Source organism: Dermacentor albipictus, chromosome 9 (assembly GCF_038994185.2).
Source record: "Dermacentor albipictus isolate Rhodes 1998 colony chromosome 9, USDA_Dalb.pri_finalv2, whole genome shotgun sequence".
Classification (NCBI taxonomy): Eukaryota; Metazoa; Arthropoda; class Arachnida; order Ixodida; family Ixodidae; genus Dermacentor; species Dermacentor albipictus.
Window position 1 is genome coordinate 102,552,338 of NC_091829.1, and position 12,639 is coordinate 102,564,976.

The 12,639-nt window shown below is 46.2% G+C and overlaps 1 protein-coding gene across 6 annotated transcripts in view; it reads left to right on the forward strand.

Annotated features, from left to right (window-relative positions):
- The window catches only part of LOC139049594 (phospholipid-transporting ATPase ABCA3-like), a 259,493-nt gene that overhangs the window by 124,962 nt on the left and 121,892 nt on the right, over positions 1-12,639 (forward strand). For all 6 annotated transcript variants that reach the window (XM_070525163.1, XM_070525161.1, XM_070525159.1 and 3 more), the window contains one exon: positions 6,094-6,547. In XM_070525163.1, coding sequence (XP_070381264.1) covers positions 6,094-6,547 — 454 coding nt within the window. The remainder of the gene's footprint in view (positions 1-6,093; positions 6,548-12,639) is intronic.

Below are 12,639 nucleotides of genomic sequence, written 5' to 3' on the forward strand. Positions count from 1 at the left end.
GATCAATCAGGCACTACATCATGAAACATATAAAGATGTATGATCAACTTTACGAAGGTTTCCTGTAACGAAGTCATGTGGTAAAGAGTACAGAAGCAATTAGCCGAAAAGAGAGCCAGAGTTATCATTCAAAGTCCTTACTGGTAAACAAACCCTGGGGACACGTACGTAGCCAGCCGTCTCTACCATGGAAGCTACCACCAGCTTCAGCTTTGGACGCAGGATCTTCAGCAAACATCTACGAACGATGTGTGATCCGCCAGATTAGAAATTAAACAACTGCCACGTCGTATTGCCGACCGACGAAATATGATGCTGATTGACCTCGCATGAAACTGCCGCAGCGCATAATGGCTCAAGTGAATATACTGCTCCGAACACCATCTTCCAGCATTTTGCACCACATGAAATAAAGACAGCAACACCCATCACACGGGAACTATGATTCACCTGTCAAGCATGAGGTTACGAGAACTGTCAATTCAATGGCGACAAGTGCCCTCTTAGCACTAATAGATCAGCAACTGTCACCATGGAAACAGTTACTGAGTGGTAGTTCGGAAAGCATCATTCCGCGTTAGTTCAGTTGCTGCTTAACACGGGCGTTCGTTGAATCTGTACTGGTTTCTAGCCTTACATTGTACTTGTCGGGTAGCTTTCCTAGCTTGTCCTCGCAGTCGTTGCAAGTTTACCGGCTCATATTTCAGGGGACTACTTAGGTCGGCTAGCCGACTATCTTTTGGCACATATACGAAGCATGGCTCAACTGAGCCTTGTGCAAGTGAGCATCCCAATTCCGATGGGTCGTGTATTCCATGGCCCTCGATGTCAGAGGTATCAAATTCTGCTATTGTTTCCTACCTGCCTATTTGCATGTGGTTGCGGTATTGCTGCGAATGCGCTCCTTAGTCCACGCGAAACCCGAAACTCTTCAAAAAGTTAAGAAATGAAGCATGAACAGCTGCCAGAGATTATTCTGAGAGAATCTCCTTACACGCAAATAAATGCCTCCAGGAACTTTACCACATACTTAGCCTCTGTGCGACCAAGTGATACGCAAACGTATCAACTTGGTCAGGTCGTGAATGAGGGTTAAGAACACTCCGTTCCTGACGCAGCTCATGGCGAATGGCCCTAATTGGTCCAACTTAACGATCCGAAATCGTATCTGCTCTGGTACAGTTTGGTGGTGATATCTCTCAGCCTTGCCGCCTCGAGCCTTGAGGAATGACATCCTAAATACTGCCGTACATGCTGTTCTACATAGGCGGTCATTTTTGTTAACCGCAACTTATGTCTGATGAGTACGACAAACTCACCTTAAGCAAAACGTCTCCCAAAGTCATGGTGCCTTACTGCGGTTAACTTTCTCATGCTCTTGATTTTCAACTTTCTCAACTTTCTCTATTCTCATGCTCCCTATCAGTGCAGACAGTCCTCTTTTTGTCCCACCATCCTGATATTTACAGTAGAGTGAATTTTTTAGCTTGAAGTCTGCGCCATGTTTCGTTGCTTATCATTTGGCTAGTGGCTTTCACAGAATAGCAATCCTCTGGCGCAGTTGAAAGTCTAACATCTGGGTAACGGCCGCTTTTTTTCTTTTGGCCTAGTGCAGACCACGGGAGAAAGTGAGGTGGGGTGTTCCAATTAGGAATCTTGCAGGCACAAGTGGGAGTCGGCTAGCGCAAGATAGGTGTAATTAAAGATCACTGAGAAATGCTTTCGTCCTGCAGTTACTATGAAAATAGACTGATGGTGATGATGATTATGATGGATCGACTAGGATACTGCACAAGTCAGTGTGTCTCGGCCGTTCAAACTTTTTTGGAGAAGTCTCTTTATGCGCTTCGACTGTCACACAACTCGGCACGTCCCCATGAGCCACTTATGTGCCTCATTGTTGCTTGATAGTGTCGACACGCTGTTTAGTTGCTCAGACCTCCCCGCAACTAATGGTTTCTCAAATTTCCTACTAGCGCCCAAGGGAACTGTAACAACGCAACTTTGCACTCCGGTGAACCCCAACCAAAACAGAAACTGTCGCATCCTCCCCACGGCCCACGCAACTGGCCCACGTATAAGCTAACTCAAATTTACGTCTGTTCTGCTTCACTGGCTCTTCGATTTACGTAGTACACTAGATGCGGCGGATTTGTATCGTTCTTCCATACGAGCATACGAGCTGTTCTTTTACTACTCGCATCAGTATTGACTTCAGTCTCATGCTTTGGGTCGAAGAACTCTGAAATGGGCTGTGACAAAAGTTTGCTTTTCTGCTAGTGTAAAGCATGGTGGGCATATTCTCACGACTTCGAGTTTGTTTGAGCCTTGAGAAGATGGTTAAGGGGTTAGTAATATGACATAGCCCGGCATAAGTGACCTGAAGAAGCTCACCGGCCTAAGAACATTCCGCAACCTATTTAGATTAGTTTGAACTGGCAGTTTTGTGAGTGCTGCTAACTTTCAAATACCCGTTTTGCGTTACTCGTGAGCAGAAATTACGATACACCACCTCATTTTTTTTTCAAGTTTACATTAGGAGAGACAGTGCCAATCTTGTCTTGGAGATGGAATTCATGTTTTGGTGTTGTCGCGTGGACCCCAAATCTTGGGGCAGAACAAGTAAATTGTCTAAATCAAGTTACCACGCTGCACTGAAGTGGTGAAGTACGTTGGCAATCATGTTTCGGCAAGCAGGTAGATCAATATTTAAAGCAAATACCAGGTGATTTGGTTCAAAGTATTCATGTAGCGTGTTGAATACTTGCTTCTGCATGCTCGGCTCAACCATAGGAATGTAAAATTTATCAAGCGCCATGTCCAACCCGGTAAACAAGTTTATTCTATCTATGTGATCCAACACATTGCCAATTACTGGCAGTGCAAAGCGATCTCACAGTTTCCATGTTGAAACGGCTGTGGTTCACCACCCTTCTATATCTTTCATTATTCTTATCGGCTAACGATACGGAATTCAGTTTTCGGTTTCACTTTCGGTTTCGGTAACTTTCGGTTTCAGTTCTACAACTCGCACAACTCTCTGTCTGTAATTTTATCACACATGGCCCGAATCACAGCGCCCGCACTCTAGGATAACACAAGGAAAACTTCCCTAAACACGGCCTCCCAACCGTTGCCATTTTTGCCGCGCTGGCACTGCAGAATGTGAATTCAGCATCTCACAGTCAATGAACAATGGCGCGATTGCATAGGCTTCTATTTAAGGCGTAAAACTGATTTTGATTGTCAACTATAGGAGTGCGGGATCTCCGTTTTATCGCTAGGATATGCAACTGTGAAGTACACTCGAAGCAAATGGATCGAGGCTAGAAAGAAGCATCAGCATCGAACTAGGGGAGGTGGGCTAATAATGCCACTGCATGCAAGCACTTGCAACCTATCCATAGCGCATACCCTGCAATGTGCGCGGTGGGCACAGTACCCAAGCAGGGAGGCTTTATACCATGGGCACGCATGCGCACAGAAGGCAACGCCAGCAGCTCGTTCCATTTATCAAAACACTCTGGCCGGCGAAAGTGTGATCTCCAGCTAATTGAAGGTTTCAAAGCCAAGAATAAGAGGAGGCAGACTAACTACGGTGTACGATGGTCATGGAACCTGGATAACTTTGAATCTTCTACAAAGAACCTACTGCGAAATATGTTTCTCGAGAAATATGAAGGAAAGAGGGTTATGGAGGCAGCCTCTATGCTTGAGCCGAAAAGGTCTCAGGTGCAACATGACTTGGACGTCCTACTGCAAGATATCTGCAATTTTTAAAGCTACCATTAGAAATGCAACCAATGCCATCAGCACGTCGAGCGGGCAACCCTCTCAGGAAATCTACATGGGTCCGGCAGGTGTCACTAATCCATTTCGGACACGTGACATTTAATTGGCCATCCGTCAGGCATAGCGTGCCATCTAGTGTGTTGCTTTACTTTCTGCAAACAAAACATCGCGACATGAAAGTATTATCTTTATATGTTTTTCTTGTAGTGTTTCTGTCTTTCTAATGCTCGGCGCACCTGACTATACAAATGCTAGACCACTCGTCGTCGCTATCCTCAGTGGCAAAGTTCTGCCTGTACGGTTTTTCTAGATGGCGTGAGGAGAGGAACGTAATTTTTTTTACGCCTAGTAAAATCTATGACGTTAAAACTGGAAATTGAGTATAGTGGCTCTAAAAAACTCGGTAGCACTTTTCCCCGATTTCTAATGCAGTTTAGAATTTCCTAACTGACGCACGCACGTTTAGGGCAAGCGTGCTTAATCTGTAGTTCAGTCATCATTTGTCGGCGCTGCCCCGACGGGGTCTGCAAGTCTTATGACGGGGCACCTGACGATGATATCGTTACGAAGCGGCACTGGTGGAGAGCGAGCCATAAGAACAGGCTGAGCGCTATCTCGACCGCTCTTTCGTCCCGTCGCTGTACTTGTTAAAAGACGGCTGTGACCTACCATCGCTGCAAATTCTGCAACCTTTCATCTTTTCCAAAATATGTCGGCTGAAAATTCTGTCGAAAAGGAGTGGGCCCCCTTAGCCACCAACATGGCACGCTGTAGGAGGCCGTGACGGTGGTAGCAAAAGGTGCATGAATTGGCTAGATCTTGCCGTTCGTAGAAACATACGCAAGGGCAGTCGATTAGCTAGTCCATACAACATCTAAAAGAGCAACCGAAGAGGTTTGATGCTTCTGAAACGCTTATTGTTCTCAAAACGCGAGGGGCACTCGGCAATATAAGGGAAATTGAACCATTTCCGGTGTCCTAAAAGCAGTTGCTTCTTAGATGATGCTTTTCGCACTTTCTGGGGAGTTGTACGGCTTTAATTTTGAATTAGCAAGCGACGTTAGAGACGCACGCATACGGACACAGGTGCTCCTCATTAAACAATTTTGTTGCATTCAGAAAATTTATGTAGTTTACCGGAATGTTTGTCGTAACCAATACCGTCAATGGAATTAATTTCGAAATATGTTCTTGTTTTCCTGTTTGTTTGTGCTGAAATGTTTTGAGTGTATAAAGCTCTTATCTGAAATTCTTCAAATTGCTTACTTGTACCTTTGGTTTGGGATTTATTTCAAGCCAGTTTAACACCGGGAAGCACACCGTCTCATTTTTGATATGCTACAGTTGATGCTGCAAAACGCTTACTTAGGGGCTGTAAACCAAATGGTGAGCCCATAGTAGTGTTTTTATATGCAGTAAACAGACTTTAGCTACACATAGATCAGAAAATGAATTAGGAAAAAAGTATTTACTCTACTATTCGATTTTCACTAATTTATCATATCAGTCTTCTTTGTACCAATGTACGCTCCGTTGCAAAATATGCCTGGCAAAAAGCTGTTTTCATTTTCATTGATGTGGAATGGTGATCAGGATTTGTGAGGTTAATCTACTCAATTTCAAGTTTTATTGCTTCACAAAATGCTTCCAAAGTTTGACAAAAACGAAATACAATAGGAGCTTCCATAGTCAATTAATGTATTGGTTTCACATGAACTGGTTCGAATGACCCCATTCGTTTTATACTATTTACCTGCGATTGCATTACCAGTATCTATCTCTATTTAATAAAGTCTCACCGTAATAGGGCATACGTTTAGCGTACACTACCGCGCATTATCTCGTCTAAGCCTTTTTCTTGTTGTACTATCCCATTGATTTACGTAGGCCGGTAATCCTTCTTCCGGAGTACGTCTTTCATATACTAGATCGCGGTAATAAAGTCGGTGTCCAGGCTGGTTCATTTTTTAAGTCTTACCTGCCACTCACATCCAACAAGTCGAATTAGCGACCGCATCAGCTGCAACTACTCTAAACCACCACGCGTTCTTGAATGTGTTAGCTGACACTGTACAGTACAGAAATAAACATTGTTTTATATTTTAGGTTGTACATGTGGGCGTCTGCGCATAAATTGCATTCTTTTTCTATGATACCTACTACTGCAAAAGCCGGAACTGTGCAATGTTCGACACATTGTCTCGTACAAACCACTCCTCTCTGTCGTGTCAATTATCCTTACGGTACGTGAAATAAATGAATCAGTCAAATCAATGACTGAATGCCGCTCCCAACTCGCAGGAAAAGACATCGAAGGTGTCTGCAAACCATTCACGAAACGGCGCACAATGGCCAGATCGTTCGGTGCCCTCTTCAGAAAGCGGTTTCTGAGCATCTTGCGGAGCTGGGATCTCCTGGTAGCGTTTGGCCTTGTGCCACTCTTATTGCTGGTGTTGTTCACGTGGAGTTTGGGAGCGGGGCAAACAAGCCGTCAGTTGGTGCAGAACCGTAGCCAAGGCGGGACCGTCGACATCGCAGTAAATATGGGCGTCCATTTTCCGGGATCCACCGTGCTGGTTGGTGAGTCACCGGCCAGCGACATAAGTCGAAGCCTGCGGGCACTCGTGGAATCACAAGGCGGCCGCGTGCTCACCACCACAAAAGACGTGCGGAAGGAGCTCCAGGAAATCACCGAGCAAGACTTCTCAGGTTACATCAAGGGGTACGCCATGATCGTGGAATTCAAAGAGAATGCGTGAGTATATTGACTAGATTTATGCCGTTGAATACGGTTACAGTACTCCGTTATTTTTTCCGAAGAAGGCGTCACTAAGGCACAGTAGGAAAAGACTAGAAAAAAATTACAAATATCAATGTCACCTTGCGTGACGCACGAAGCCTAATAAAGCTGTTCAAGGCTCTGTCTTGTACCGGGACAGGGGGCGTCGTTCTCGTCGCAGCCCTCCCACTTGCGGTGCTGTGTTTGCTACTAGGTTTCATTGCATCATGCTTATTACGGCGGAAAACTGGAAATAATGGTGAAACAATGTAATGAACATTGTTTGAACCGCAGGAAGGACTAATCTTTATTCCGGTTTGAGCACAAGTACTTTGACTCGAGCTAGTCGGTATGGATATACACAGCGAGAACAAAAACGAACGCACATGTTTACAAATGACGCGCTAACAAGGGCACAGGGAACACGCCCAAGGAAAGACCATGCCAACGCTCACCAACAACTCGTCGTTTATTCAGGAAACTTTTTTATATGCAAAACCGCACGCTTGACAGACGAGACGCTTCAAATCGCAGCATCTTATACCTTACGCGTTCGTCACCTGTGTGCGAGAAACGTTGATATATGTTCCAATCGTGTTAGGGAAGCTTGACTTCGTATCTGTTGCCATCCTGCTTTTTGAAATACGGCGTGAGGCTAGGAAAGTGTATTTTTTTAAACCGAAAAGGTGATAGATAGAAGTGCGCGCGCAGACCTCGTTACACTATTCGACATCGAAACAGCAGCTCTGGAACATTCGTGACGACTTTGGAGGATTCCATTTATTTTTTTTATTGATGACACTTAGCTTCAGTGCTATAGGTGATTGCAGAAATAAATGGTTATGTATGTGCAAATGTTTTCAAAAGATCCGTGACTCACGATAGCTCCGATGTCACCTAAGCATCTCTCATGAGTTGTGAATGCAAAAGGAATAATGTCAACTTCAGCGCCGCTGAGTGGTCCTTGGAGCTGTGCACAGCTGGTCTTCCACGTGGGAAAGCGAGTACGTTGAGGCACTTGGCCAACACCTCCTAGATATTACAAGGCCGGTGAACTTCGATCCATTACGTTACACCACCTTGCCCAACTTCCATAGCATGTAATCGGGACGCTCCAGAGTAAGACGCGGTGATTTTGACGTCACCACTTTCGAGATGCCGGGCTTGGCATAGAAACTTTGGTCCAAGTAGCATGATGTCCTAAAGCGATTGCGTAGGACCACGTTTCGCCCAGTGGGTAAATCAGAGCGGCTTTTGAGCCGGTCAGAAGCCGTAGGTTCGAAACTCCCTACCGCCGTTTTTGCTTTAGAATTTATTTGACTTTTTATATATCTATATCTTCACGGGCATTCCCGATGCGCAGTTAGAACGCAGGCGAGAGCTTGCTCGGATAACAAAGGCTTCCGAGAGCGAGGCTGACGTGGCGTTGCGGGGATGTCCTGCCCTTTCACGCAACACCTGGCCCGTCAACGCGCAGCATGTCTGCCCTTTCCGCACCCACTCTGCTTCGTCGAGGCGCGCACATGGAGTCGCACCGTATCCAGTGAGAATTTAGGTGCCGTTTCACTGCTGCAGACGCCGGCATTTTGGTTCAGTGGAACATTTGATGGTTTCGCATCAAAAAACATGTTTCAGGGCAGTACTAAACCTGTTAGTGTTGGATATAGCAGCGTCCAAAGTGAGATGGTCGTCACCAGCTCTGGGAATATGCGATGGGCTACGGTGCTGGCAGCGTAGTTCAGGAGTAAGAAGTGTTCAGATTGAAGTTCCCAGCCTGGTGAGCATGGCAATGAAAGCGTAGGGCAGAAGAACTTGCCGGGAAGGCGTAGTGCTGCTCCAAAAACCATCTCGGCAGGCGTACAGCACAGGTACTGCTTCAGTGTAGCCCGAAGACTCAGCATAACCAGTGACATTGATGTGGACCAGTGAGCGGGGTCAGGCTGCCCTCTTAGTGAGGTCTTGATGTAGCGGTAAAAACGTTCAACAAGACCATTGGCGATGGGGTGATATGCCCTTGTGCCAGGCACGTACCCAGGATTTTTTTTCGGGGGGGGCCCCACCACCTTCATCATCATCATCATCAGCCTGTTTTAAGTCCACTGCAGGACGTAGGCCTCTCCCTGCGATCTCCAATTACCCCTGTCCTGCGCCAACCGATTCCAACGAGCGCCCGCGAATTTCCTCATTTCATCGCTCCACCTAGACTTTTGTCGTCCTCGATTGCGTTTTCGTTCTCTTGGTACCCATTCTGCAACCCTAATGGTCCAACGGTTATCTAACCAGCGCATTATATGACCTGCCCATGACATGACAAGAACTTTGAGTCCTGAGGGACTGAGACCTCGGGGAGCCAAACCGAAGGCTCCCGAAGATCAAGTCGGTGGCTCCAGCTCCATTTTTTCCTCTTGATATCAATTAGAATATCGTCTATACCCGTTTGCTCTCTGATCCAAACAACTGTCTTTCTGTATCATAATGTTATGCCTTGCAATCTTCGTTCCATCGCTCTTTGCGTGGTCCTTGCTCTCAAACATCTTTGTCAGTCTCCAACTCCCTGCCCCATATGTCAGCATTGGCAAAATGCAGTGATTGCACACCTTACCTTTCAATGATAATGACAAGCTTCCAGTCAGGAGCTGGCAACGTCTGCCGTATGCGATCCAACCCATTTTTATTCTTCTGTGAATTTCCTTCTCATAATCAGGGTTCCCTGTGATTAATTGACCTAGGTAAGCGTGCTCTTTCACAGTCTCTAGAGGCCCACTGGCGATCCTGATCTCTTGCTCATTTGCCCGGCTATTTATCATTATCTTTAGCTTCTGCATATTATTATTCAACCCCACTCTTACACCCTCTCTGTTAAGGTCTCCAATGATTCGTTGTAACTCGTCTGCATTGTTGTTGAATAGAACAATGTCATCGGCAAACCGAAGGTTGCTGAGATATTCGCCGTCGATCTTTACTCCTAAGCCTTCTCAGCTTAATAGTTTGAATTCTTCTAAGCAAGAAGTGAATAGCTTTGGAGAAATTGTGTCTTCCTCTCTGACCCCTTTCTCTATAGGTATCTCCCTGCTTTTCTTGTGTAGAATTAAGGTAGCTGTAGAACCTCTGTAGATATTCTTACGCGAAAGACGAGTCAGTAAGACGAGAAACTATTTAGAGGTTATATTTACAACAACGCTTGCAGCGCTGACCGGTTAGATTCACAGCGCGAGCCCAGTTCGTTCTTCCTCCTCTTTTCTGGAGTGATGGCACCTACGCGCCTCGTTCAAACAAATACCACACGCATATAGCAATATTACTCCACCAGTTAATCACAGAAGCAAACAAAATCATCGCCATGCGGCCTTATCAAAATGGCGTCGTGCTTGATAGCTCCGGATCGTCCGCTGTTCTTGAAGAGTCTTTCCATCGGCGGAAGCAATGAGGTGTGCAACAGACATGGACAAAGTGTACGGAGTCTGAGTATATTTCACTCTTGAAAAGTCTGCGGTACAGTTCTTTTCACTGCTGAGCCGGTTTACTCATGAAACTTCACTGCCAACTGAAGTGAAGCTTGACAATAAATAGTTGCAGCGAAGCAAGCATTTCAGTTCAATAAAGAACTAGGCTTTCGTCATTCCACTGTAATAGGCGAAAGAAAACGTGTAAAATTAAGCGCTAATAATTTAACTTTTTTGTGCTTACCGTCTTATTTGGGTAACAGGAAAAGTTTGAAGTACGGATTATTTGCAGCCTCGTGGAGGAACAGTGGCTGGTTGTAATGAGGGCGTGGGCGAGGCTTCACTGTAGACTTAAGTTGTCTCCGACTATAGTAGCATTTTTTGTATTAGCTCTGGAAGAATTATAGCGAAATATATATTTGCGGAACAATCACAGTTCTTTTGGATTCCTCGTTTACTGCTCCAAGTGCGAAAACGACTCGTGTTGTTATTTGGGAAGTTGCGTACCGCTGTGCGGCCGCCAGTCCCATACAACCGCGTAGTGCGCAGGATACTGCGATTGTAGACGTACTGCGCTTACCGCGAAAGGATAGAAAAACACCCACAAGCACAGTAGAGAAGTGGCTACTTGAGGTGGTTCAACCGATAACTGTAGAAGCGTCATTCAAAACACGTAATTGTTCTCCGCTTCAGGCGGCGTTTTCTCTACTTCCTTTTTATATAAAAAGATGTTGATCCATAAATATTTTCATAAGCAACGGTTATATTTGTTAGATTTGTTGTTAAATTCGCTCTTCCTTGCAGTTTGATTGTTGCCTTGGCTCTCTCCCTTAGTATATCGCTTGATTTCTCAACTCCTTGCGACTTTTGTTTCCAGTTGCCAATTTTGCACGAAAAGTGCTATACAATTAGGGAAAAACCAGATGAGGTAACGGGCGACAGTCATCTTAATTGATTATGGGTCTAAGGGTTATTGCAGGTTTTCGTGATGGACGCTGTTTCACATTATTTTATTTCCCACCTTATCTAACCCATATCACGTGTATATGATTCCGGGCATCTGCCAGCGTCGCAGCGAGCTGTCATTCAAGGAAATAATGAAGCAAAAGGAAAAGTTAAACGCAATTGGTGTTTTCTCCGCCCGCAACTCGTTCCACGAGAGTACAGACCAGCTGACTAACAGCCGCATCCCTCTCCTGGTTCCAGGATCAGCCTAAACAAAGAAGGTTGAACTAACAAAAGCAACAGCTATGCGCGTGACAGTTGAATGGATGTTGACAAATGAACGCATCTCGAGTTAATCGCGCGGGCGCCGAATCTATGAGAAAACTGGCCTTCACATCCCAAGAGATGCTGATAACTACCGCCATCCAAAAGGAATGAAAAAGGCAGCATAATGCTGACCGATGAATAGCTGCCAAATCTCAACATTGATCTGGCAGCGCTTTAGGAATGTGTGAGGAGTGGTGGCGTGGGTGGGGAGGGGGGGGTATGCCATTTGATTTCGGGGGGGGGGGGCCGGGCCCCCCGGCCCCCCCCCCCCTGGGTACGTGCCTGCCTTGGTCGTACGCCTAGGAGAGTCAGGAGGTTATCGAATAGTGTCGATTCAAACTGGCTTCCTCGATCGGTTATAGTTGATGGTACGCTGTATCGCGAAATTCAACGCGTTTGCGGTGATTTCAGTACGGACGTCAGGCAGAAGGAAAGCTGGCTATTGGGTAAGGTGATCTGTGCAGGTTAGGACGTAGATGTTCCCGTCTGAGGGCGTCCACGGCCCCACAATTTCAATGCGTACCTTGTAAAATCGGTTAGGTGGTGGAGTAAACGAGCCGAAAGCTGCCTTTGTGTGTTGATGAACCTTCGATTGTGGGTATAAATGACAACCACTCGCCCAGGCACACACATCCTTGGTGATGCCCCTCCAGGCAAAACGTTTTGTCACCAGATGTTGCGTGGCTCGGATTCCAGGGTGGGATATTTTATGAAGGGATTCGAAAACGTTACCCGGTAATTGAGTGTAAAGACTGGACGGGGGTTGCACGTGGAGATATAACAAAGAATAGGGACGGCACAAGGTGGAAAGCGGTCTTTGCGCATATGTAAGGCGCCAGGTTTTCCAAGAAGCGCAGTTATCTCTGTGCTGTGTTGTTGCTGGGCAGTAAGTGCGGAGAAGTCGATATAACCGGGTTGTTGTCTGCAGTGCTGAAGAGGCACAGCGCGAGCGCGCGTCCGCTGCGGCATTGTTCTTTCCGTGCACGTGACATATATCCATCGTGAACTCCGCGATGTAGGCGAGGTGGCGTGTTTCCCGTGGCGAAAACTTAATAGAATTTTACCGGACGGCGAAAGTAAAGGGTTTGTGGTTTGTCGTAATGTGGAGGTCTCGGCCCTCCATGAAGTGTCTGAAGTGACGTACAGCCATGTACACTCCGAGGAGCGCTCTCGCGAATGCGCCGTAGCAGGTGTCCGTGGGTGAGAGCTTCTGCGAAAAGAATGCAAGGGGTTGCTAGACATTATCTACGAATTGTTGAAGCACCGCTTCCACTGCAGCATAGGACGAATCACTCATGCGGCAAAGTTGGGCTCCTGGTCTCGGATGGACGAGAAGGGTTGCCTGAGACAGCT